Raw genomic sequence first — 21,654 nt, 5'->3', positions numbered from 1 at the left:
GGGTGATATCCACCAATTTTGTCTAAGCTTTTAACCTGTACCATACCAGAGATCAGAGAAATTCCAACATTGATGGCCTGTCTCTCCCTGCAGTTCCCATCTATGGAGCTTCTGAGGGCCTTAAAACCTGCCTTTGTCTACAGTCAGAAGGCCAGATGCTAGACAGAAGGTGACTCTACAATGAAGACAGAAACAGGACTGTTTTGGAACCCTGCTTTGTCTCTAGTTGACCCTGAAGATTGGCTCAGCTGCCCCAGCTCATTTCTAGTCAATGTAACGTATTGCTGCTGGTCTGGTCTTAGAATTTTGGCAGTTCTAAATTCATCACCAGCTTATTCCACCCCAATAGGAGGGATCAGGTTAGATCTTAGGATAGGATGCTTGCAGCCAAGCAGACACTCTGAGGTGGCCTATGCTTGAGGTGAGGCCCTTTCTACAGGAACGCCACCCCTACCTCCTCCCTGGGATATGAGAGCTTCCTCAGGGTTATAAGTCACATGGCCCTCACCATGCTCTGTACTTTCCCCATGGAGGCTACCTTCCCTTCTCCACTGGAGTGCTTTGCTCTCTCGCCCTGGAACTGTAGCAACCACAGCTCTCTTTCTAACCACAGCAGAGGCAGCAAGAGTCTAGAGGCAGAGAAGACACTGTTGACTTTGTTCTGCCATGGGTTGGGATCTTGTTAAACAGGCCAGTGAGTCACTATGCTTGGCATACTCTCTGCCATGCTTCCATCCTGCCTTACTCTCTCCTCCCCCAGTTCCTACTCAGTCACCAGGAATCTTGTTTGGGTTGTTGCATCCCAGCCTTCTCAAGGTCCGAGGTGTCTTAAACCAGGAAATTGACACTGGGGACTCCTAGAGAGGACAGTGTCTAGAAGGTAAGGCATACTAATGGTAGAGGAGAAGGAGACTGGGTGGGGAGGGAAATTATGAGGACTTTATATGAGGGGAGGAGAGGACCCCAGTGTGAATGGAAAGTAGAAAGAGGACAGATTTCCTGGATCAATGAGAGGGAAGAAGGATCTGGGAGACCAGGCAACCTCTGCTTTCAGCTCAACAAATATTTATTGTTTTCCTTCTTTGTAGGAGGAGGTGTAAGGTATGAGAGAAATACTGAGTCAACTTAGAAATGAAATGGGTGAAACAGGGACCTCTAGAGACATAGGAGGAGTACTATCCAGGTCCTAAGAGGAGACCCAAGACTCCAAGAAGGCAAAAAGTCTGCATTGCGTTCACACAGTTTATTGAGTTGTGTCCAGGATCCAGAGAGAGGTAGGAGTCTGCTCCAATCTCTGCAGATGCCCTGGTGTCTTCATCACAGGGAAGCATCTGGGCATTGAGAGAAGGGGCAGCCAGGAATGGGGCTGAGAGGGAAGCTTAACAGGCAAGGGTGTGTTGGAAACAGGGATCTCACAGGGTGTGGTGAACTTAAATGATGGAGATTTGGGGTAGAATTGGGAGTGAGACCCCAGTGGCATAGCAAGTTGTTTGAAAAATGGTGAAGAGAGGTCAGTGAAAAGTGATCTTTGTTTTATGTAATGGTTTGGACTTTGCTTTATTTAACAAAGTAGGAGGAAGGGATGACTTGTCCAGACATCAGAGGTCTAGGAGCGTTTCTCAGTTTCTCAGTCAAGATCTTGAATAGGTGAGATTAGTCAATGGACCATCTCAATGAAATAGCAAAGGAAACTTTAAGGGGTGGTAATTTGGCAGGTAGGGCACTGCAGTGAAATGGGATCTTAAGCAGTAGGAGAGAATGAGGAAAGAAGTCTACCATTTGGGTGAGCAGAAGAAAGAAGGGATGATAGAAGAGAATTTAAAACATGGGATAATAGAGCAAGTAGAGCAGCTCTTTTGGGAGGGAGGAGGAAAAATGAGCTAATCCCATGCCTGGGGCCCTGGACATCTCCTGGTTGGGAGATGATGTGTGTGTGTATGTGTGTGTGCCCATGCATGCACATATGAAAAACTGACTTATGGCTTGTCAAGTAATTCTCCCTGGGGTAGGAAAACTTCAGGATCAGCTAACTGGGGCTTGTGAGGCTTCACTTGGGCCAGGATGTCCCGGATGGAGCGACAAGGCACTCTTCCAGAGCTGCTGAGGCCACAGGGCTTGGCACCAGCAGAGGGATCGGGCTGAGGAGAGCCATCGGGACCTCCACTCAATGTTGAGGAGGAAACAGAAATGCAAGGCTGACCAGAAGAGGTGGACTTGCTGCCACAGGGCTGAAGGACAATTTTGCCACTGGATAGGGAGCCGGAGCTGCCACCAATAGAGCCAGTACCTGGAGGGAAGCAGGGCCCCTGAGTGGCACTTCCACAGGGGTGGTAGGATGAACTGGAACTGCTGGAAATGCTAGAACTGATATGCACTCTAGAACCGGAGGGGGAGCAGGGTCCCTTAGAGCCTGTGGAGCCTCCACAGAGCTGGACACCACCAGTGCCCACAGGCTGGAATGCAATGACTGGGGAAGTTCCCGACTGGTAGATATTGGAACTAGAAGAGCTGTGGCTGGGAATGATGGGGTTGCTGGAGAAGTATTTGCCCTCAGAGATGGGGGGGCCAGCTGCAAAGGAAGGGACCCCTGGAGAGCCCTTGATAGGGTTTTCTTTGGTGAAGTAGCCCACAGGGTAGATTTTACCCCCACTGTAGGTCATGCCTGGGACCAGGTAACTGTTAGAGGAGCCACCTACCACCTCATAGCCACCATAGGACTGCTGTACAGAAGTGATAGGGGGACAGGGTTTGCCTGAAAGGCCACTATTACTACAGGGGATACCTTGAACCCCTCCAGGACCACCAGAGCCATGCTGTTCCACCACCACCACTACAGGCCTCTGTCCCCCTGACACAGAATGGGAGCTGGAGATGTAGGAGCCAGAGTGTGATATGACAGGCCCCCCACTGCAGGGAGAGTCAGGGACGTTTGAGCTACAGGGACGCAGACTGGAGCTGCTGCTTTGGACACTGCTGCTGGACATTCCAGAGCTTGGGGAAAAGGAAGAACCTCCTCCATACTGGAAAGAGCCTGACGAAGAATCACCAGTCGGTAGTCCTTCCCTGCTGCCTCCTGACTGAGAGCTGCTGCTTCCTGACTGGGAGAAGCTGGATGAGCTTTGTAGGCTGGAGCCAGATCCAGAGGAGTAGCTGATCTGGGAATACCCTGTTCCTGGCTTAAATACCGAAGATCCTGAAGAACCACCCTGGATGACGCTGGATCCACTGGACCCACCACTGGAGATACTAGAACCACTGGAGCCACCGCTGGAACCACTGCTGGAACCACTGGAACTGGAGCTGCTGGAGCCGCTGGAGCCACCATGGCTGCTGGAGCCACCTTGGCTGATGAAACTTTTGGAGCCACTCTTGCCAATGAGACAAGGGTCGTTGGGGGAGATGATCCGTGTGGGGTCCTTACAGGGGTCTAAGACGGTCCCAATGCTCTTAGCTAAGGTCCCTGGGGAGGAAATCAGTGTTCAGTAAGGTCCAGAGAGGGACTTGGCTTCCTTTCTCAACTTTCAGCCCCATCCTAGTCATCTGCCACTTTGGTTTCCCCTGAGAGGAGTCCAGGAGAGTTAGGAGGTAAGAAAAGGAGAACTGGCTGTTAGTCTTTAAAGGATATTGGGGTGACAGAATAAGGATGTTTTCATTATTTTGGGAATGACGGTTGAGTGGGGAGGAGGTCAAATATTTACCAAAAAATATACAATGCTACTCCAAAGTGGGAGGCATTGAAGGAGTAATCTGCGGGGAATAGAGAATGAGGACAACTAGGTCCAGGAACAAACAGGTGTAAAAGAAGAGAGTGGGGAGGCTGGAACTCTGAAAGATAGAGAAATCCGAGGGATGGCTGCGGAGGAATCCTGGACCAGACCATGGGACCAAATATAAGGAGACAATAAAAGGCAAAATGATGAAGGGCTGAGAAAGGAGGCAGAAAGACATTTGAAAAAGAGAACTTGATGGCAAAGGGGCTGACATACAGGAGAGAGTACTTGACGGATAACATTTGGTCAGCAGCTCCCTTATGAAGGTAAAAGTGTGGAAATCCTGCTTCCTGTCTCAGCAGTGGCTGTGCCAGTAAATCTGGGTGGGGGCCAAGATATGGGGGCACTCTACTGTTGCTTCAGAACCTGCTGGTACCAGTGTGACAGGACACCTCACCCTGAGCCACCCCTGCTCTCATTGGCCCAGCCCAGGACACAACATGAAACCCTCTTCTGAGGCAGGTGACCATTATCTGTTTCCCTCTTTCCCCACCCAGCCATCACACACGTGCACCTGCTGACCCCTCCCCCAGCCCCTGCGTTTAACTCCTACTGCCTTTACCTCCCTCAGTGTGCACCCACTTCAACTTTCTGCTTATCCTAAACTCTTTCACCTGAGTGTCCTCTGCCCACCCTGGCCCCTCCAGGTCTCAGGTATTGTGGGCAGAGCCACACACTAGAAATTTCTAAACTTCTCTGAGCTTTTATTTATATGTTCAGAGAGGCCAAGTCTGCTTTGCCTTCGTCACAGCATCGCTATGAAGACTAAGTGAGATCATCCAAAGCAGTAGAATTATGATTCATTCTTCACACACATCCTTGAGCCCTCCTCCAGACCTCCAAAATCTGAGACGTCCTATCTCCTCACAAAGAAATCCTCCATATGTACCTCCACACTAAACCCAGCTCCGCCACTGCTCCTTCACTCCTCTGAAGGTGGCCAACAGACCTGCCACTGCCCCTTCTCTGCTCTGCAGATGGACAACAGACCTTCCCAGCCTGAGGTTTGAATCCTGGCTCTCCTGCTTCTAACTGTAATCTTGAGACAGTTTTCGAACCTCTCTGAACCTCAGTATCCTCTTCTGTAGAGTGGGAATAACAAATCTTCTCTGATACAATTCATCTTTGTTTTTTTTTTTTCTGTGGTACTGGGATTTGAACTCAGGGCCTACACCTTAAGTCACTCTGCTAGCCCCTTTTTGTGATGGTTGTTTTTGAGATAGGGTCTTGCAAACTATTTGTCCAGGCTGGCTTTGAACCTCGATCCCCCTGATCTCTGCCTCCTGAATAGCTAGGATTACAGGTGTGAGCCACTGGTGCCCGGCTGTCTCATACAATTCTTGCAATGATCAAAACTGCTAATGTATTTAAAGTGTTTAGGACAGTGTCCGGCACATGTAACAGGACTCTAAAATTGTTAGCAATTATTATTCCTATGAAATATTCAATCTTCACCCTTCTAGCACTTCCGTAATAATAATAACAACAACCAATATTTATACAACCCTCTAGAACTTCCAAAGCATGTCATGTGCATTATTTAATTTGACACACATGGGTGTTATTAAGCCCATTTTATTAAGCACAGAAAGTTTAAGTAGGGGCTGGGAGCTTAGCTCAGGGGTAGAATGCTTGGCAAGCATTTGTGAGAACAAAAATAATTTTTAATTTAGAAGACTTTAAGAATAAAGTTAAGTAAGCTGCCTGAAGTGACAAGGCAGTGAGGAGTAGCCCCTAGACTCAAAGATCAGATTCAGAGCCCCTGCCCTTCTCCCTTGCTGGGTCTTCTTCTGGACTCTCCCCCCAACATCCCCTTTCTTGGGGTCAGCATCCCTTCTCCCCCTTCCCATCTTCCCACCCCTAAGGCCCCCAGACTCCTACCTTGCAGGAAAAGACTGGCCAGCAGCAATGCCATCATCCCTTGCCCTCCCACACGCCCCATGCAGGGTGCCCGAGAGGAGCCCATTGTGGATGGTGCAGTCTCCTGACTGACAGCAGCTCGTGGACACCAGGGCCTTTATGCCAGGGCTGGACATTCCCTGGGCAGGAGTCACTGTGGGGAGGGAGGAGGGGCGGAGGGGGTGGGTGCCTTGGGGAAGTTGGTGTGGCGGGAGGAGCTGAAGCAATCAGCTGTCACGTCTGCCTACTCAGCAGCAGTGGTAGCTGAAGTGTGGGGGATCCACAGCCACAGGGCCCTAGATCCTGCCTTGGCTGGCCTCCCCTGGTTCCTCATTGCCTAACCCAGAACCAAGCGCTCTACCAGGGCCACTCTCTCGGGGTCATCCACTCTCACCCTGGGACTCAGCTGCTTGACTCCTTTCCTTCCTGCTTCCCAGGATTGGTCTGTCCCATCCTCTTATCTTCCCTCCACTTGAAGACAAGGTGTGGGCATTTCACCTTTCTTTCCCATCCTTGGGAAGTGCCTAGCAGCTGCTCCAACTCCCACCTCGCCCCATCCCATTGCATGGTACAACCCCACCAAGGTTCCCATTGAGGTCTGGATTTGCCTGTTTCCTTCACTTCCCACCTTGGCAGATACCGTCACTCATCCTCTATTTTCCTCTTTCAGATGCGAAGATCTGCCCCCACCCTTTCATCTCACCTTTTGCCACTTCCATTCACCAGCGTGCCACACGCCTATCACATGTCCTATCAGTGGATGAACCCTCTCCATGGACATCACGTTCTGAAAACCAGCCCCCTGACAACTCTCTTCCAGGGCGCAACAGGGACAGCATGAGGGGCCCTGGGAGTCAAGGCTTGGCCCAAGGAGAGGCCTGGGCTGGGGACCCCTGTCATAGCTGGGCCTCAGTTACTCACAGGCCACTCATAGCCCCTCCCCCACAGTGGTGACCCAGACTCAGGAGGGTGAGCAAGAGACTAATGAGGTTAATTGGAAAGGTGGTGGCCGGACAGCCCATTAGCTGGCTCTCTGGCCTGGATGGGCGAACAGGAAGCAGCAGTGGGTCCTGTCTGAGTCGGATAAAGGAAGGCCAGGCAGGCTGCTGGGTCCCTGAAGGACAGAGGTTCAGAGCCCTGGGATCTTTCAAGAGGGTAGTGGTTTCTCCTTGGTGGCTGTCCCTCCTCCTGCTCTGGCCCAGCCCCGCCCTGGCTATTGCTCACTGGTATTGCAGAGAGTACCAGTATCGGAGGGAGGGGCCCTGGAGTCTCTCCTTAGCCAGCCAGCCCAAAGGAGCCCTCCTCCCCTCCCTCCCAGAACGGCCCCCCTCCTCCCAAAGGTATTTCTATCCTGGAGCCCTTGGCTTAGTCTCTCCTGTTCTCTTTGTCTCCTGCCCTGCCCCAAACTCCACCAATGCGATGATGGAGCTGTCCCATGTCTGTGCTGTCCGTTACTGAAGCCACCAATTTTAAGGGCTATGAGTCCTTAAAATGGGACTAGTATAATCCATTGCAGACCTGGGTTTTTTATTTTACTTAGCTTGTATTAATGTAAATGTAAATAGCCACGTGAAACCACTGACCACCATCTAGTTAAACCGTTGATTTCCTGCTGGTACCTAGAATGGGAGCATAAGGCACAAGGTCCATAGGAGCTGTGCAGAGAGAGGCCATCAACCTTTGAAGAAAATGATACAGCCATAAAACAAAACAAATGGAAACCTTGCCTTTAGCATACGGATGGCATGGGTTTAAGTCCAGCTAATCCTCTAGCTTTAGGTAACTCATCCAACCTTTCTGTACTTCAAGTTTCCTCATCTATAAAATGGGGATATTTTATATAATACTGGCTTTGGAAGAAAGAATAAATGGGACACAGGTATAACATCCCCCATCCCTGCACAGTCAGAGTAGCAAATGAAGCCCCACAGCTGCTCCTGTTTGCATCCTGTCTTCAAGGGAAAACAAATAGGATGGTTTGCCCACAACCCACCCTGAAAGACTGCTTTGCACCCATCCTGCCTTTGCAGAGCAGCAGACACGAATCTGAGACAGGGATGCGTTGTAAAGTGATGTTGCTCTTTCTGGATGTCAGCACCTCCCGCATGCCCCTCCCTAGACTCTCAGGCCCCATCTAGGAAAAGGAGAAGGAGGGGGCCCTGGGACAGGGAGGGGAGTGGCAGAGACAAGAGAGGGGAAAGGAGCCTTGTGGTCTGGAGCATGCTGGGCTGCCCCTGAGTGGGTGGGGAGAAGGCAAGAGAACTTGGGGACTGTGGGTTATTCTTTTCCAGCACCAGTTTCTCCTGACCAGCCAGAGGTGGCAAAGTTTGTCTTGTTTTCTTTTTCACATTCCTCCCTGCTTCTGTCAGACCTTGGCCAGGACTGCCAGGCTGGAGGAGGCACAGTCTCTCTTGGCCCCTTGCCAGTTCTCCAGTCACCTACACAGGCACATTCTTCCACAGGGTTGCTCTCTATCCACCCTCTTCCCATCCCATCAGCCTGGGCTGCACTGGACCTAGATTGCTCTGTCCACATCTGAGCCCTTGGAGCTCCAATCTGTACTCCCCATTCTCACTGAAATCCTTGCAGTGTCTGTCCCATATCTGTGGTTTCCCCTTTTGCTGTTTCATTTGCCTGTGGTCAACTGTGGTCTAAAAATAATAAATAGAAAAGTCAAGAAATAAATGATCCATAAATTTTAAAAATGCTTAATTACAGTACATACTTATAATTGTTCTGTTTTATTGTTATCATTCTTGTTGTGCCTAATTTATAAATTAAGCTTTATTATAGATATGCATGTATAGGAAAAATAATACAGCACATAGAGGGGTTGGTTCTCTCTATCCTTTCCAGTGTCACTGGGGGGGGTCTTGAATTGTATCTCCTGCAGATATGGGTGGGATGCTGAACTTTGCTGTGTCCTCACCATTAACCTTCCTCTCAGCTCAAGCAGTGAAAACTTGAAGCTAATGAGGCTAAAGAGGGAAGGAACACTGGTTGAGTGTCCACATAGGCCAGGATCATCTTCTGGAAAGCTGGTCAGTTTGATGATATCCACAGTCACACGGGCGGGTCTGCGGGATAGCACAGCAAGCTTCCAGCCGTCACTCCACCAGAGAGTGGCCAGTGCAATGGATGGACTGTGTGAGAAAGTAGGGGAGGGTACAGAGCAGCCCCTTGCCCAGAAGGAAAACCAAGTTGAAAGCCTGCACCTTCCAAAGGCAAGAGATCCTTGCATTTATGAGGAAGACATGTTTCTGTCCACTCCAGCAACTCTGTGCTGCCTGCCCTCTGCTCTGCATGGGCACCAGATAACCATGCCCGCTCCCATGTGTGCTTTGGAAGTTGCAAACAAGTAGGAAGATGAATTGTTGCTTGCCCTGAAAGAGCTGCAGTCCATCTGGGGACACACAGCACAGAGAGAAGCCTGTGGTGGTGAAGGGAATGGGAACTGGGCTTGGAGGAGGTGGCAGGTCTTTCTCTGGGCCTTGAGGAATGATGAGAAGAGCAGGGAGCAGCAACTCAGACCGGACCCTGGTGGGGCGTGGGATATATCAAGAAAGAGTGGGTGGCCCGGCACATGTAGAGGAATAGTGGGGTGGACGGAAGGATGAGCTAGGTGCCCTGGGATTACAGGTTATCTATAACACAGGCTAAAGGATTTTGACTTTGATGGGCAGTGGAGTAAATGTGGGAGGGCACAGGGAACTGAAGGGCTTTGAATGAGAGAACAGCCTGATCAAAAAGGATGCTGGATAAGAGAACCCCCTTCACTGGCTGCCCACTGTGGCCAGACATTGTCCTGATTTTCATCCTGTGTTGTCTAGTCTAATCCTCATAACAGCCCTATGGGGCAAGTGCTTTTTCTCTCTTTTTCACAGAGAAGGAAACTGAGTTTAAACTATGTGTCTGAACTAGCTGCTCCAAAGCAAAAGATTTGTAAAAGACTCAAACCCAGCCCTGTGGGACCTCCAAGCCCACAGAGATCCCTCTCCTTTGCACAGCTGGCGCTGGGCTGTAAACAAATGGCAGTGGTTCATGGCCAGGCTCCACAGCCTCCTTACACCCTGGCAGCATGTGTGTCTGTGTCTCTACACAGAATGTTACCACTTCTCTTGAAGCCTCAGAAGTTAAGGAGTCTTAAGCGAGACAATCAACAGCACACGCAATCCATCCCACTCGGTTGCTCTCCTTTGCTTTTCACCTTTGGGCCTAAAAGTCAGAGCAGAAGTTCTAGAACAAGCATTCCATGGAGGGAGCCTTAATTGACCTGGGACTTAGGATGGGAAAAAGAAAATTGCGTGGTCACAGAAGAGAAAAATCCTGAAAGGAGATTAATTGTGGCAAGAGAGGTGGACAGAGGCTACCCCGAGCCTCTTTGGGGCCCAGACCTCAGCACTCTTCAGATCTGCTCCTCTCTCCTCTGGCTCCAATACAAGGCCTTTTCCACTCCTCCCGTCTTTCTCCCATGTGGACTCATCTCTGATCACAACGTCCTCCTCTCCCTAGAGTGGAAGCTGACACTCCTGGCCCACTCCCACTGGGAATGTCCTCTGAGTTGTTTTTCCTGTAGTGAGGATAGGTGTCCATGAGTCATCCATACTCTTTACCTGGTCACTCTCGTGACCAAGAGCACTGAAGGAGAGGACCTGTCTGCATTTGGTTTCCAACCCATCTGTGCCCATGCAATAGGGAAATGGCTCCCTTTGGTCCTCATCTCTATTCTGTCTTCCTCTTGGGAGCATCCGACTTGCTTCTGCAGTTTCTTCCTTGTGATAGATAGTCTGCCCGGTCCTGACTCCTTCATTCTCTTTTCAGATAGACTGCAGCATGTAATCCAGGCTTCAAAATACAGCATAAACCTTATCCTTTGGGCTTCTGGCTCCATGACAGTGAGCAAAGCATGTGTGTATTCACCAAGCCCCCAGTACTCATCTGTGGTAGTCACTTGGCAATTTTTTTGGAATGAGAGAATGGAGAAATGTGTCCAGTCATGCTTCCTCTTTCTGCCTTCCTCAGAAGTATATCTCCTTCCTTTCTGGCATCCGTGCCCCACTCCCTTCCAACCACACCTACCATGTGCAAAACCCCCATCAGTGTTGAGGGTGCACTATGGCAAGGGCCAAGGCCTTGCTTCCAGGAGTAGTCAGTCTTGGGAGAAGGGAGCAGACACGTGCACTTGGCTCTGACACAAAGCTACTCACTGACTCCCTGTGCTGTCTGCCCTACCCTCATTCCTCATGGGTGACTGACTCCCTTACTCTTCTCTCTACTGGATTATTTTTTTCTTTCCAAGAGATGCAACACACTTCCATTAACAAATAGCAGCGCTCACATGGCTGTGATGAGGAAGGATGGGGATTTCCCCTGGACAAAGTGTTGATCGGATGCTGGGAGAGGACAGCACTGTGTATTTTTAAATCCCCTAGGGGTTCTGGCATGTGCATTGCCCCTGGCTGAGAACCACTGCTCTAATGAGCAGTCTTCCCTGCCTGCCCTTTTCTCTCAGAATATTCAGTGGTGTGAGCTGTTCTCAGCTCTACCCATCCTTCCTTCTTCCCTGATCGGCTCCATTCCATCACTCCAGAAGCACCCTCCTGACCTGGACCTGGTCATCCTCCACTTTCCTCACTACTCATGGCCTTTCCTCAGCCCCTTAGCAGCCCACTTACTTCCTCCAAGGGACCCAGGGCACTGTAGCCAGCCCGTGGGAGTCAGGGCCACAGTCAGAGCCAGACCCGTTGTCAGGTTTGAATCCTGAGAGAGAAAGAATTGACGGGGGGATGGGGTGAGACTTTGCCCATTGGGCTTCTTACACCCCCATCCTTGTTCTTTCTTCTCCAAAGCAGCAAGGGTCAGCTGAGGGATAGTCATGCTCCCTGAGCCCAAGACTTCAGAGCCCTGCCTAAGTGACACCTAATTTGGTCATCACCCCTCTCATCCTGTGAGGAGGTGCAGACAGAAGCTGTGATTAGCTCTCAGAGTAACAAAATATTTGCCCCTTCTCAGTTGTATAGAACAAGCGCCAGGGAAACCAACCCTCATCATCTGCTCATTTCGCGTACCTATTAAACAGTCATTCTTCCCACTGTGGCCATTATGCTTTTTATTGGTCATCCAGAATTAGAAATCCAGTTCTCTCCCCAGCCAGGAGGAACATATAGGAGAGGCCAGAGGGAAGGGTGGGCCAGGGCACAGTCTGCACATGGTCTCATGGTCTCCAGAGGGGCTGGACAGACTTGTATCAGGAGAGACTTCTAGCCTGGGTGTGACCCTCAGAGGCTCAGTTCCTGGGGATAGAATTCCTGAGGGCCCCTCTGCTCCCCTGTTTCTGGCCTGTCTGAGAGCCTCTGGCTGAGGGCTCTTCATGTGTAGGCAGCTTCTCTAGTTCCTGGCACCTAGTGCATCACCCAGCACGAGGTAACCAGTAAGTGCAAACTCCTGTTGGAGAGGCTGACCATCTCCACCAAAGAACACCTGCAATTCCTGGATAGTGTATAACATTCACTCACTGCAAACATCTGTATGTGCAGGATTTACCTAGGTTCTCTCAATGACCCTAGAAGGTGCAGTTATTATTAGTCCTTTGGAACTGCAAACACAAATTCAGAAGTTCAGCACAATATCTACTATCAGTAGACAGGGACTTGGCCCTAGGATCCTGATGCTACACTAAGCTGGTTTTGCCTGTTTTCCCCAGATATTCCTGTAGCCTCTCTTGCTCCCCCATTTCATTCATTCTTGTCACCTATCATCTCAGGCAGGTCTTTAAAAGTATGTCTCAGCTCCCACCTCAAGAACCATTATTCTCTCTTCCCTTCGTCTGTGTTACTGTATGTCATAGTGTTTATCACTATATGATAACCTATTACAGATGTCCGGTATGCATCGTTTGGCATTCACTTCCCCTTCTAGAAAGTAAGCCCTGCCAGGGCAAGGTCTTTGTCCCCTAGCCTCACTGCTGTCCCCACACCTCTACAGCAGGCTCTGGAAGGAACTCAATAAATAATTAGTGAGACACTGTGACCAAAGATTGATGTTCTTCTTGGGATGCCATGGTCAGTAGTGCTATGCTTTCCTGAGGAGATATAAAATGGTGATGTGGTAAAGGAAATAATGTTTCCAAGTTTAGTTAATATGAAATAATAATAACAACAATAAAAGAGAAAAGGAAATAGCAATGGTTATGGGACCATTGACCAAGCAGTCTGTCAGAATTTCCAGAGCCTGCCTCATCTCACCTCACATGGTTGGCTTGTCTCAGAGGGGTCACCGTGGTTGCCAAGAATGACTCTCATGTGCTGACAAGTGAATACTTGATGTTAATGCAACCAAGAGCAAGGAGGGCTCCAGAAAAAAATTCCTACAATGAGCCTCTAGACTGCCCTCTGGTGGCAGAGTGAGAAACGCCCACATACAAGAAACTAGGGTTCAGGATTTCTCAGGAGTTAGAGATAGTAAACAAATCCCATCTATACTCCTAGCACCTAGGAGGCTGAAGCAGGGGGATCATGAGTTCAGGGTCAGCCTAGGATACATAACGAGACTCTATCTCAAAGATAGAGACAGGGAGAGACAGAGATGTAGATAGAGACAGAGATAGAGAGACAGAATCAGAGAGAGAGAAGAAGAAAAGAAAGAAAGAAAGAAATACTTTAAAACCCTATCTCAAGCTCACACAGAGAACAGATGGCAAAGTAGGAACCAGAACCTGAGTCCTCTCAACACTGAGAAGGTGGGTGCCACTGGCTCAGCCTGTAATCCCAGCTACCTGGAAAGCTGAGATCAGGAGGATTGTAACTTGAGGCCAGCCCAGGTAGATAGTTGGGGAGACCCCATCTCCAAAATAACCAGAGCAAAATGGGCTGGAGGTGTGGCTCAAGCAGTAGAGCGCCTGCATTGCAAGCTCAAAACCCCGAGTTTAAATCCCAGTCCCACCAAAAAAAAAAAAAGAAAACACTATAAGAGTAATTGAGATTATGCAGCAAAAAGGAAGGCTAAGCAGCAATTATTTACTGCCTTTGAAGAGTTTAGAGTGGATTTTGTTTTGCTCAACAAGTTTTAGAGTCAATGCCAAGCACCTAATTGGCATTTAACTAAAGATTAGAAGACAGGTGCTATGGCACACACCTGTAGACCTAGCTATGCAGGGACTGAGGCTGGAGGATTCCTTGAGCCTGGAATTTCAAGACCATCCTGGGCAACAGAGCAAGACCACTTCATCTCAAATGATGGTGGTGGTGAAAATGATGACGACAGTAGCAGTGGTGGAAGATATGGTTCAATGGTAGAGCACTTGTGTAACATGCATGAGGTCCTGCCTTCTGTCCCCAACATCACAAAAAGAGATTAGAAAGAACTGCATACAGTAAGAGAGCCTGAATTCATATCCAAGCAAGTGTTCTTTAGCCAAATGAATTTGAACATGAAATTGGCAGAGGAGTTGGGCTTCCCTTCTGGGCTCCTACCTCAGGTGTGCCCCTCTCTAATTTAACTTTTATCACATCTTATTGCTGTGATTGACATGTTTGTTTCCTCCCTAGACACAGAGCTCCTTGAGGGTAGGGAGGACTGAAACTGCTTCCTGGGATTGTCACCATCACCCAGCACCCCACACAGCAGAAGCTCAATAAATGCTGGATGTGTGGGCAAACAGGAACAAATGAGTGGTTTGGAGTTTCTCTGCCTAGAGATCTTCAAAGCAGGGCCGACAACCATCTCTTCTGTCTAATCCAAAGACATCATTCACCTGCCCAAAGGCTGAGGGCTGTCCCCGGTGCTTTCTCAGGGTAACTCAACTTCTATTAATTAGGTTATACCATGAAACCAGTTCTAGGTTCTTTTCTTTCCTTGACCAAGCATTTTTGACTACCTGCACATCCAAAGTACTGGGTTATTGTTCTATAAATCTATGATACTATTCTATTATTTAATTCCATGGTTCCGTGTTGACATAAGATGTGATGGTATCCCTGCTGTATTCACTCCCAGGGGAAGTAAGCAGAGGTAGATGAAGAGGAATGGACATTGTCTAACTTGAATGGATAAACTGGCACAATGGGTCTCCCTGAGTCAACACTCCACTCCATCCAATCCCACTCAATCTCCTCCCTGGCTAACAAAACACTGCATGTTTTAGTGCCAGTCCCCATGGCCTATTAATAGGTACTAAGATCCTCAATTACCTCATGCCTCCTCCTTCTCCCTCCCACTCATCCACCTGTTCAATTAAACAGAGAATTGGTTTGAAGCCAGGCAGTCCTGCACCCAGCCTTTACATTGATATTTGTGATATGTCTTGATAGGTGAGTTACTTCTCTCAGCACTCAGTTTCCTCCTTCCTTCCTTCCTCCCTCCCTCCCTTCCTTTCTTTCTTTCTTCCTTCCTCTCTTTTTCTCTCTTTCTTTCTTGTTTTTCTTCATTTCTTGTTTTCTTGAACACCTACAGAGTCAGGTACTAGAGAGAAGGGCTATAAAGACAAGGCCCATTCCCTGCCCTCAAGAAGCTCATACTTTATGAGAAAAGACATGAAAACCAACATAATGTTGTGAAATTAAATAATGCAGCATAAACTGGGCACCAGTGGCTCCTACCTACTCAGGAGCCAGAGATCAGGAGAGGAGGATCACAGTTTGGAGCCAGTCCCGGCAAATAGTTGGCAAGACCCCATTTCAAAAAAACCTATCACATAGATCAAGGGCAAACACAACAATGGGATTGGACTTTGAGCACATGATAAAGTGAGAGCACACAAGGGAGGGGTGAGGATAGGTAAGACACCCAATAAACTAGATAGCATTTGTTGCCCTCAATGCAGAGAAACTAATGCAGATACTTTAAAGCAACTGAGGCCAATAGGAGAAGGGGACCAGGAACTAGAGAAAAGGTGAGATCAAAAAGAATTAACCTACAAGATAACACCCACGCACAGGAAATCAATGTGAGTCAACTCCCTGTATAGCTATCCTTATCTCAACCAGCAAAAACCCTTGTTCCTTCCTATTATTGCTTATACTCTCTCCACAACAAAATTAGAAATAAGGGCAAAGTAGTTTCTGCTGGGTAGCGAAGGGTAAGGGGGGGAGGGGAGGGAGCGGGGGGAGGGGGTAAGGGAGGGGGCAGGGGAAGAGGGGAGAAATGACCCAAGCCTTGTATGCACATATGAATAAAATAAAAATTAAAAAAAAAACCTATCACAAAAAAAAGGGCTGGCGGAGTGGCTCAAGATATAACCCCTGAGTTCAAACCCCAGTACTGCAAAAACAAAAGCAGCATACAAATGGGCTGAGTGGTACAAACCTGTAATCCCAGCACTATGGAGGCTAAGGCAGAAGGATCATGAGTTTGAAACCAGCCTGGGCTTCATAGTAAGGCCCTGGCTCAAAAAAAAAAAAAAAAAAAAAAAAAAAAAAAGGCAGCATAGGGACTTAGTTTTTTTCCCTCATTTCCTCTCTAAGTTTTTTTGTTTTTGTTTTTTCTCTCTCTCTTTTTCTCTTTCCTTTCCCAACTAACTTCATCTCACTTGCTTGGTGGGTCATGAGGGTTAGTTAGTGTGAGGGGCCCAGACTGCCTTCTTTTATTCCAATCCCATACTCCTATATCTCCTTGCCACAAGGTGTACTTGCCCACTGTGGGCATGGTCTTAGAGAGGAGAAGGAATTTCAGATATGAGCTCCTGAGCTCCAGCAATAAGACTTTCCCTACTTTTCCCCAGCCTACCTATCTAACAGTCTCTCCCTTTTCTCCAGGTTATAAACCCCTCCCTGCAACCCTTTCTATCTACTCTCCATTGTTCAAACCTGCCATTCATTAAGGAATCCATCCATTCATAAAATACTCATTAAACGTGCAGTATGGCCAAGGCACTGTATTCTGTGTCAGAATTACATCGATGAATAGAGATGGCCTAATGTAATTGTTAAAATCAAAGTTGTTAGCACAGCGCTGACCAGAGTTCAAATCCCAGTCTTGTAATTGTCCCCTGTATGACCATGCATGGAGTCACTATACATCTTCCAGCCCCTGTTCCTCTTTTTTGCAGAATGGTGCATATCAAGTGAGAGCTTAATCCATAGAGCATTTGACAACAATGCCCTCCTATGGTACATATGCAGGAAAAAGAGCTACAGAAGCAGAACCTAGGACAAAGATCCAACCAGGGTGCAGGGGGCTCATGTTGTACTCTAGGTACTGGGAAGGCTGAGCTTTGGAGGATCACAATTTGAGGCCAGACCAGGCAAACTGTTGGGGAGACTGCATCTCCAAATAACCAGTGCAAAAGGGACTGGAGGTGTGACTCAAATGGTAGAGGGCTCAAGTGGTAGGGGGCCTGCTTTGCAGGCTTGAAGCCCTGAGTTCAAAACCCCAGTCCCATAAAAAAAAAAAAAAGATTTGTTAAAAAGTGATGAAGGTGAAAGAGTTGAGAAGTGGAACTTAGGCAGGAAGGAGCCCAGGCAAATGAGTGGAACAAAGCCTAGTCTCATGGAGGGCAGCTAGAAGTCCCCTTCCATAGAGGGGACTGAGTATTGATGCTTCTGTTTGTGGGTGGTCAATTAAGGCCTGGGGGTGGGATGGGGTGTGAGAAATTCGGGGGAGGGTGTGGGGATGTGGGAGAGACAAATTTCCAGATGCTTGCCAGCATTGAGCTGGAGGAGAACAGGCGAGATGAGGGACATGTACTATGTCTAGCACAATGGGTGTCAGTCGGTGCAGAAGGGTAAAGGCTACCGAGAAGAAATGGCTGAACACAATCTCTGCGGTGAAGATAAAACAACCGGGAATTAATCATTGCTGGGGCAGTGGTGGGGGTGGACAGTGGGGCGTGGAGAGACAATCTTGAAAAGAAACAACGTGCTAGGGAGAGGTAGGCCATTCCAGGACGAGCACACGCCAAGGCAGAGCCCTGAGGTCCCTGCTGCACACAGGCACTTGGGCCTTGGCCTGTTCCCTACCGTAGTGGGCACTGGGCTGCAAGGGTGCAGCTATCCAGCAGCTTCTGCGCTTATGCGGTGCATGAGTCGCGCTTTCCCGCCTTTTCACTCCTTCCATACCCGCCCTCCCTGCAGGTTGGAAGCATCCCAGGTGTTCTAAACCCACCCCCACCCCTCTAAACCCACCCCCCACCCCCCCAACCCCTCCTCACCCCCTCCTGTGACTTTACTCCAAACTCACCGCATTCACTGCCAAGGCCATTTCTATGGTGCTCACTCATGTAACTAGTCATATGCATCCTTACTACGTAAATTTTGCATCTCCTAGCTTCTATTTCAACTTCCTGCCAGTAGAAACTATAAAATTTTATTCTTTATATTCATACTTCCATGCTCCCGGCATTGGTGGACATATTAAGGATGTAAGAGAATGAATGGAGGAATAGCTGAATCTGATCTACTTTGGGGTCTATTAAATTCTATTAGATTTATCCCTACAATTCTTATGTGTTCCAAGATTATTCCTAAACCCTAAATTTTGTTTCACTCCAGTCACCTGTAGGTTTTAATGCGAATTACCATTAATAAAGTGGGTATCCTAGGGGTGAAGTCTAAGGTAATGTAATTTCTCAATTTCCTTTAGTCCTTCTTTCAACTCTGATCAGCCATTTGACTGACACTAGACTATGGAGATGTCTCTGGATCGCTGCCCTTTGAACTTCGTTGCTCCCTTAAAGAATTTTGAGGACTGCAGGAATGGCTCAAGTTGTACAGTGCTGGGCTGGTGGAGTGGCTCAAGTGGTAGAGCACCTGCCTAGCAAGCCTGAGGGCCTTAGTTCAAACCCCAGTACTGCCAAAACAAAACAAACAAAAAAACTGTGCACCCATTAAAAAGAATGAAGCAGTACACAAAGACAACTAATCAAAAAAAAAAAAAAAAGGTTGTAGAGTGCCTGCCTAGCAAGTGTGAGACCCTGCGAGTTCAAACCCCAGTGATGCCACCAGAAAAAAAAATGTTGAGGTGCCTGTAATCCCAGTACTTGGAAATCTGAGGTTAAGATCTCAAGTTCAAGGTCAGCTGGGCTACATAGTGAGACCCTAGGTAAGAGCTCTATCACTTGAGCCACTCTTCCAGCCCTGTTTTGTGCTGGGTATTTTTGAGATAAGATCTCTTGAATTATTTGCCCAGGCTAACTTAGAGCTGCAATCCTCCTGATCTTGACCTCCTGAGTATCTAGGATTACAGGTGTGAGCCACCAGCACCCAGCCTAACATGTTTTCTTGGTCTTCAATATAGAGGTCCCAAAAAGGAAGGAATGTGTAACTTGTGACTCTCACAGTTACATTTTCAAACCTCTGGCATATGCACTATGAATGAACAAGAACAGAAACTCAAATTATTTCCAGTTCTCTGTAAGTTTAGCATTGTGAGGATGGCATCTGAATATTTAAAAATGTAATTGCTGATAAAGAAGCAGCCTAGATTCAGAATTAAGATGGTTTTTATTTTTCATTTATGGTAAGCATTATCAGCAACCTGTGGTTTCCAGCTGAAGGTCACCAGGTGGCAGCAGGGAGCAACAATGCTGTGAGCCCTGGTCCCAGAGGTCCCAGGTACAGGAAAGAGTGGGAGGAGGAAGTGAGAAGCAGAGATGGGGAGAGGGCCGGGCGAGTGAGGTAGGAGTGTGTGCTTTCGCTATCAGAGAAAAGAAGAACAGAAATGTGGGACTAAATATGGATTGCAAGAGGGGACAGAAAATGTTAAGGACACCGTCTGAGTTCAGAATACAATTGAGGGAATGAGGAAGGGAATTAGGAAAAACTGGGAAGATTTTAAGGGGAAACTGAAAGGCAGACACGAGCTTGAATGCACGTTGCCTGGAACCTAAATCACCTGGGGATCCTCCTTATCTGTACTCTTCGTGGGGTGGGTCAAGGTCTGGCTCCTCCTGAGGGCCATGGTCCACCTCAGGGGCAGGAGGCCAGGGATTTTCTGGGGGCTGAGGTCCTGCTGGCCAGGGGTCATCCGGCCGGGGAGGTTGAGGGGGATCAGTGTTAGGGGGCTCAGGGGGCCAGGCGTCAGTTCCAGGCAGATCTCTCCAGGGACGGTTGGGACCTGGAGGTGGAGGGTCCTCAAAGAGAGGGGGTGCCCCTGGCCAGGGATCACCAGGAATTGGAGGGCCCTGAGGCAATGTTGGGGAGCTCTCCTCCTCTGGAACCTCTCTGGATGCGGGAGAGGGGTGGTCCCGCCTGCCTGAGATGCCTGTAGAGGAGGAAGGAGAAACGTGAGAGATGCTAAGGATGAGACTTACCCACCCCAGCTTCAGACCCAGGAGGCAGAGCCTCTCTGGAACAGTCTGAGCTGACCCTACCAAGAAGCTCCAGGCAGCACCCAAAGTGCTGTCCATACATTTACCAAATACAGAAGTAATCTTAAAATGAATGAAATGGGGGATGGGGAGGGAGCCCAAACAATGTATACATGTGAGTAAATGTAAAAACGATAAAACAAAGTTTTAAAAAATAGGTGAATGAACCCCTGGACTGACCTGAACCACTTTAAGAGCCTGAAAACCCTCCAAACAAGCTCTTCTAACACTGCTTGTGACACCTCACTGGCATGACCCTGGAGCTGGTCTGCATCTAGAGTGGTCTATACCTTGGCCCCATGTGGCATGCAGACTCTTCCTCTACAATGACCCCACCATCCTTAACACAGACTCCAGCTCCAGTGAATACTGGCCCCAACTTGAACTCTGAAATCATCATACAGCTCCATCTGAACCAGCACATTTATTCTGACCCAAAAATGTTCCTGCCTACATCCCCTGCACTCTTCCCCTTAATTCCCAGAATCCCTTCCACCCCTGTGCCTCAATTTCACCCCTGCCCTTCTTTGTGGTCACCCTCACTAAGGGTGGGTCTTCTTGACTATGTCCATACCCACCCTCCCAGATATACTCCTGACCTCTTCCCAGCTCACCTCTGGCACACAGGCAAAGGACCAGGATCCCCAGCAGCTTCCAGTTAAGCATCATGGCTGTTTACTGGCCCCCAATGGTGGGGTGCTCTGAATCTGAGTTCCTAAGAGCCCCAAGAGGATTTATATGGGAGGAGGAAGAGGAGGAGGCCAGTCTGTTGGGAGGGGCCAGCCCAGTGACACAAGGAATCCCATCAGAACCTGACTGGTCAAACCTGTTGGGAAAGCCCTGGCTAACATGTGGCATGACAGCAGCGTCTCTCATTTTCATCCACCACCACCCCCCATCATCCCAGGACCCAGCCACCAGTTCTCCCTATCAGTGGCCCAGACCCTGGGTCACTCCACCCTTGTTTTCACACCCAGGTCCACCCACACCCTGAAGCAATCAATACCCTTCCAGTCAACTCCATAATCACAGGGGTCATCCACCTTTTATCCCTGGTAGCTATCAGAAGCTAAGGAATGGGAACAAACCCCGCGTGGGGAAGCATCATTAATTATAGGGCCAGAGACAGGACGCCTGGGCTGGTAGGGGGCCGCCTTTGAAACCTGGGATGCAGGTGAGGCAATGTCAACCTCAGCCCCTGACCCTTGTCTTAGTGGGGGCTTCCTTCTTTCCCTGGCACTTCCACTCCCTCAGGACCAGGCATGCTGCTCTCTGGCATGTGCACTCTTCAGGAATGTAGGGAACCTCCCAAGCAGTGACACCCAAGGAATTCCACCTAGGAGCTACCTGGGGTGACTGTGGAAGGGGAAGGAGACATGAGGATATCCTGGTTTCCTGACCTTACACAGAGATGGTTCCACCAGTCCAGAAACTGCCCTCCCATAACTTTGGCTTCTTCTTCTACCCTCAAGACACCCCCCTATTCCTGACCCCTACCACTGGGCCTGGGCTCTAGCTCTCCATGCTTGAACTCATCTTTTAGTTCTCAGCTAATTTACCTCTCAGAGATCCTCCTAGAACTTTCAGAAGTGTCCAAACTAGAACTAAATTCTTTCCCAATTATTCCCCAACCTGGGAATTGTTCCTCCCCTGCAGTGAATGACACTACTGTCCCTTCTAGGG

General features: G+C 48.8%; 2 protein-coding genes and 1 long non-coding RNA gene across 3 annotated transcripts; 1 reads left to right on the top strand and 2 right to left on the bottom strand.

Annotated features, from left to right (window-relative positions):
* The first annotated feature begins 742 nt into the window (after positions 1-742).
* On the top strand, positions 743-8,371 carry LOC141425657 (uncharacterized). The gene is made up of 3 exons (XR_012450692.1): positions 743-880; positions 1,089-4,774; positions 6,340-8,371. It is a non-coding gene; the product is annotated as an uncharacterized lncRNA (long non-coding RNA).
* On the bottom strand, positions 1,229-5,810 carry Cdsn (corneodesmosin). Its single transcript, XM_020154958.2, has 2 exons — positions 5,652-5,810; positions 1,229-3,460 (listed from the first exon to the last, which is right to left on the bottom strand). The coding sequence occupies exons 1-2, from the start codon at positions 5,734-5,736 to the stop codon at positions 1,977-1,979; spliced, it is 1,569 nt and encodes a 522-aa protein (XP_020010547.2). The 5' UTR covers positions 5,737-5,810; the 3' UTR covers positions 1,229-1,976.
* Positions 8,372-19,086: 10,715 nt separating the features above from the next.
* On the bottom strand, positions 19,087-20,740 carry Psors1c2 (psoriasis susceptibility 1 candidate 2). Its single transcript, XM_020183344.2, has 2 exons — positions 20,586-20,740; positions 19,087-19,865 (listed from the first exon to the last, which is right to left on the bottom strand). Exons 1-2 carry the CDS (start codon positions 20,638-20,640, stop codon positions 19,510-19,512), a joined length of 411 nt encoding a protein of 136 aa, XP_020038933.2. The 5' UTR covers positions 20,641-20,740; the 3' UTR covers positions 19,087-19,509.
* Positions 20,741-21,654: the final 914 nt, after the last annotated feature.

This window comes from Castor canadensis, chromosome 8 (assembly GCF_047511655.1).
Source record: "Castor canadensis chromosome 8, mCasCan1.hap1v2, whole genome shotgun sequence".
NCBI classification, from domain to species: domain Eukaryota; kingdom Metazoa; phylum Chordata; class Mammalia; order Rodentia; family Castoridae; genus Castor; species Castor canadensis.
The sequence above is the reverse complement of the archived record's forward strand: the minus strand, read 5'-3'. Positions and strand labels throughout refer to the sequence as shown.

Bases quoted from the DNA above. Each gene is read 5' to 3' on its own strand.
- Psors1c2 (XM_020183344.2), bottom strand. From the start codon at position 20,640: ATGATGCTTAACTGGAAGCTGCTGGGGATCCTGGTCCTTTGCCTGTGT. The intron at 19,866-20,585 runs GTGAGCTGGGAA...CCTCCTCTACAG, and splicing joins CCTTTGCCTGTGTGCCAGAG to GCATCTCAGGCAGGCGGGAC.
- Cdsn (XM_020154958.2), bottom strand. From the start codon at position 5,736: ATGGGCTCCTCTCGGGCACCCTGCATGGGGCGTGTGGGAGGGCAAGGG. The intron at 3,461-5,651 runs GTAGGAGTCTGG...TTTCCTCCCCAG, and splicing joins GGCCAGTCTTTTCCTGCAAG to GGACCTTAGCTAAGAGCATT.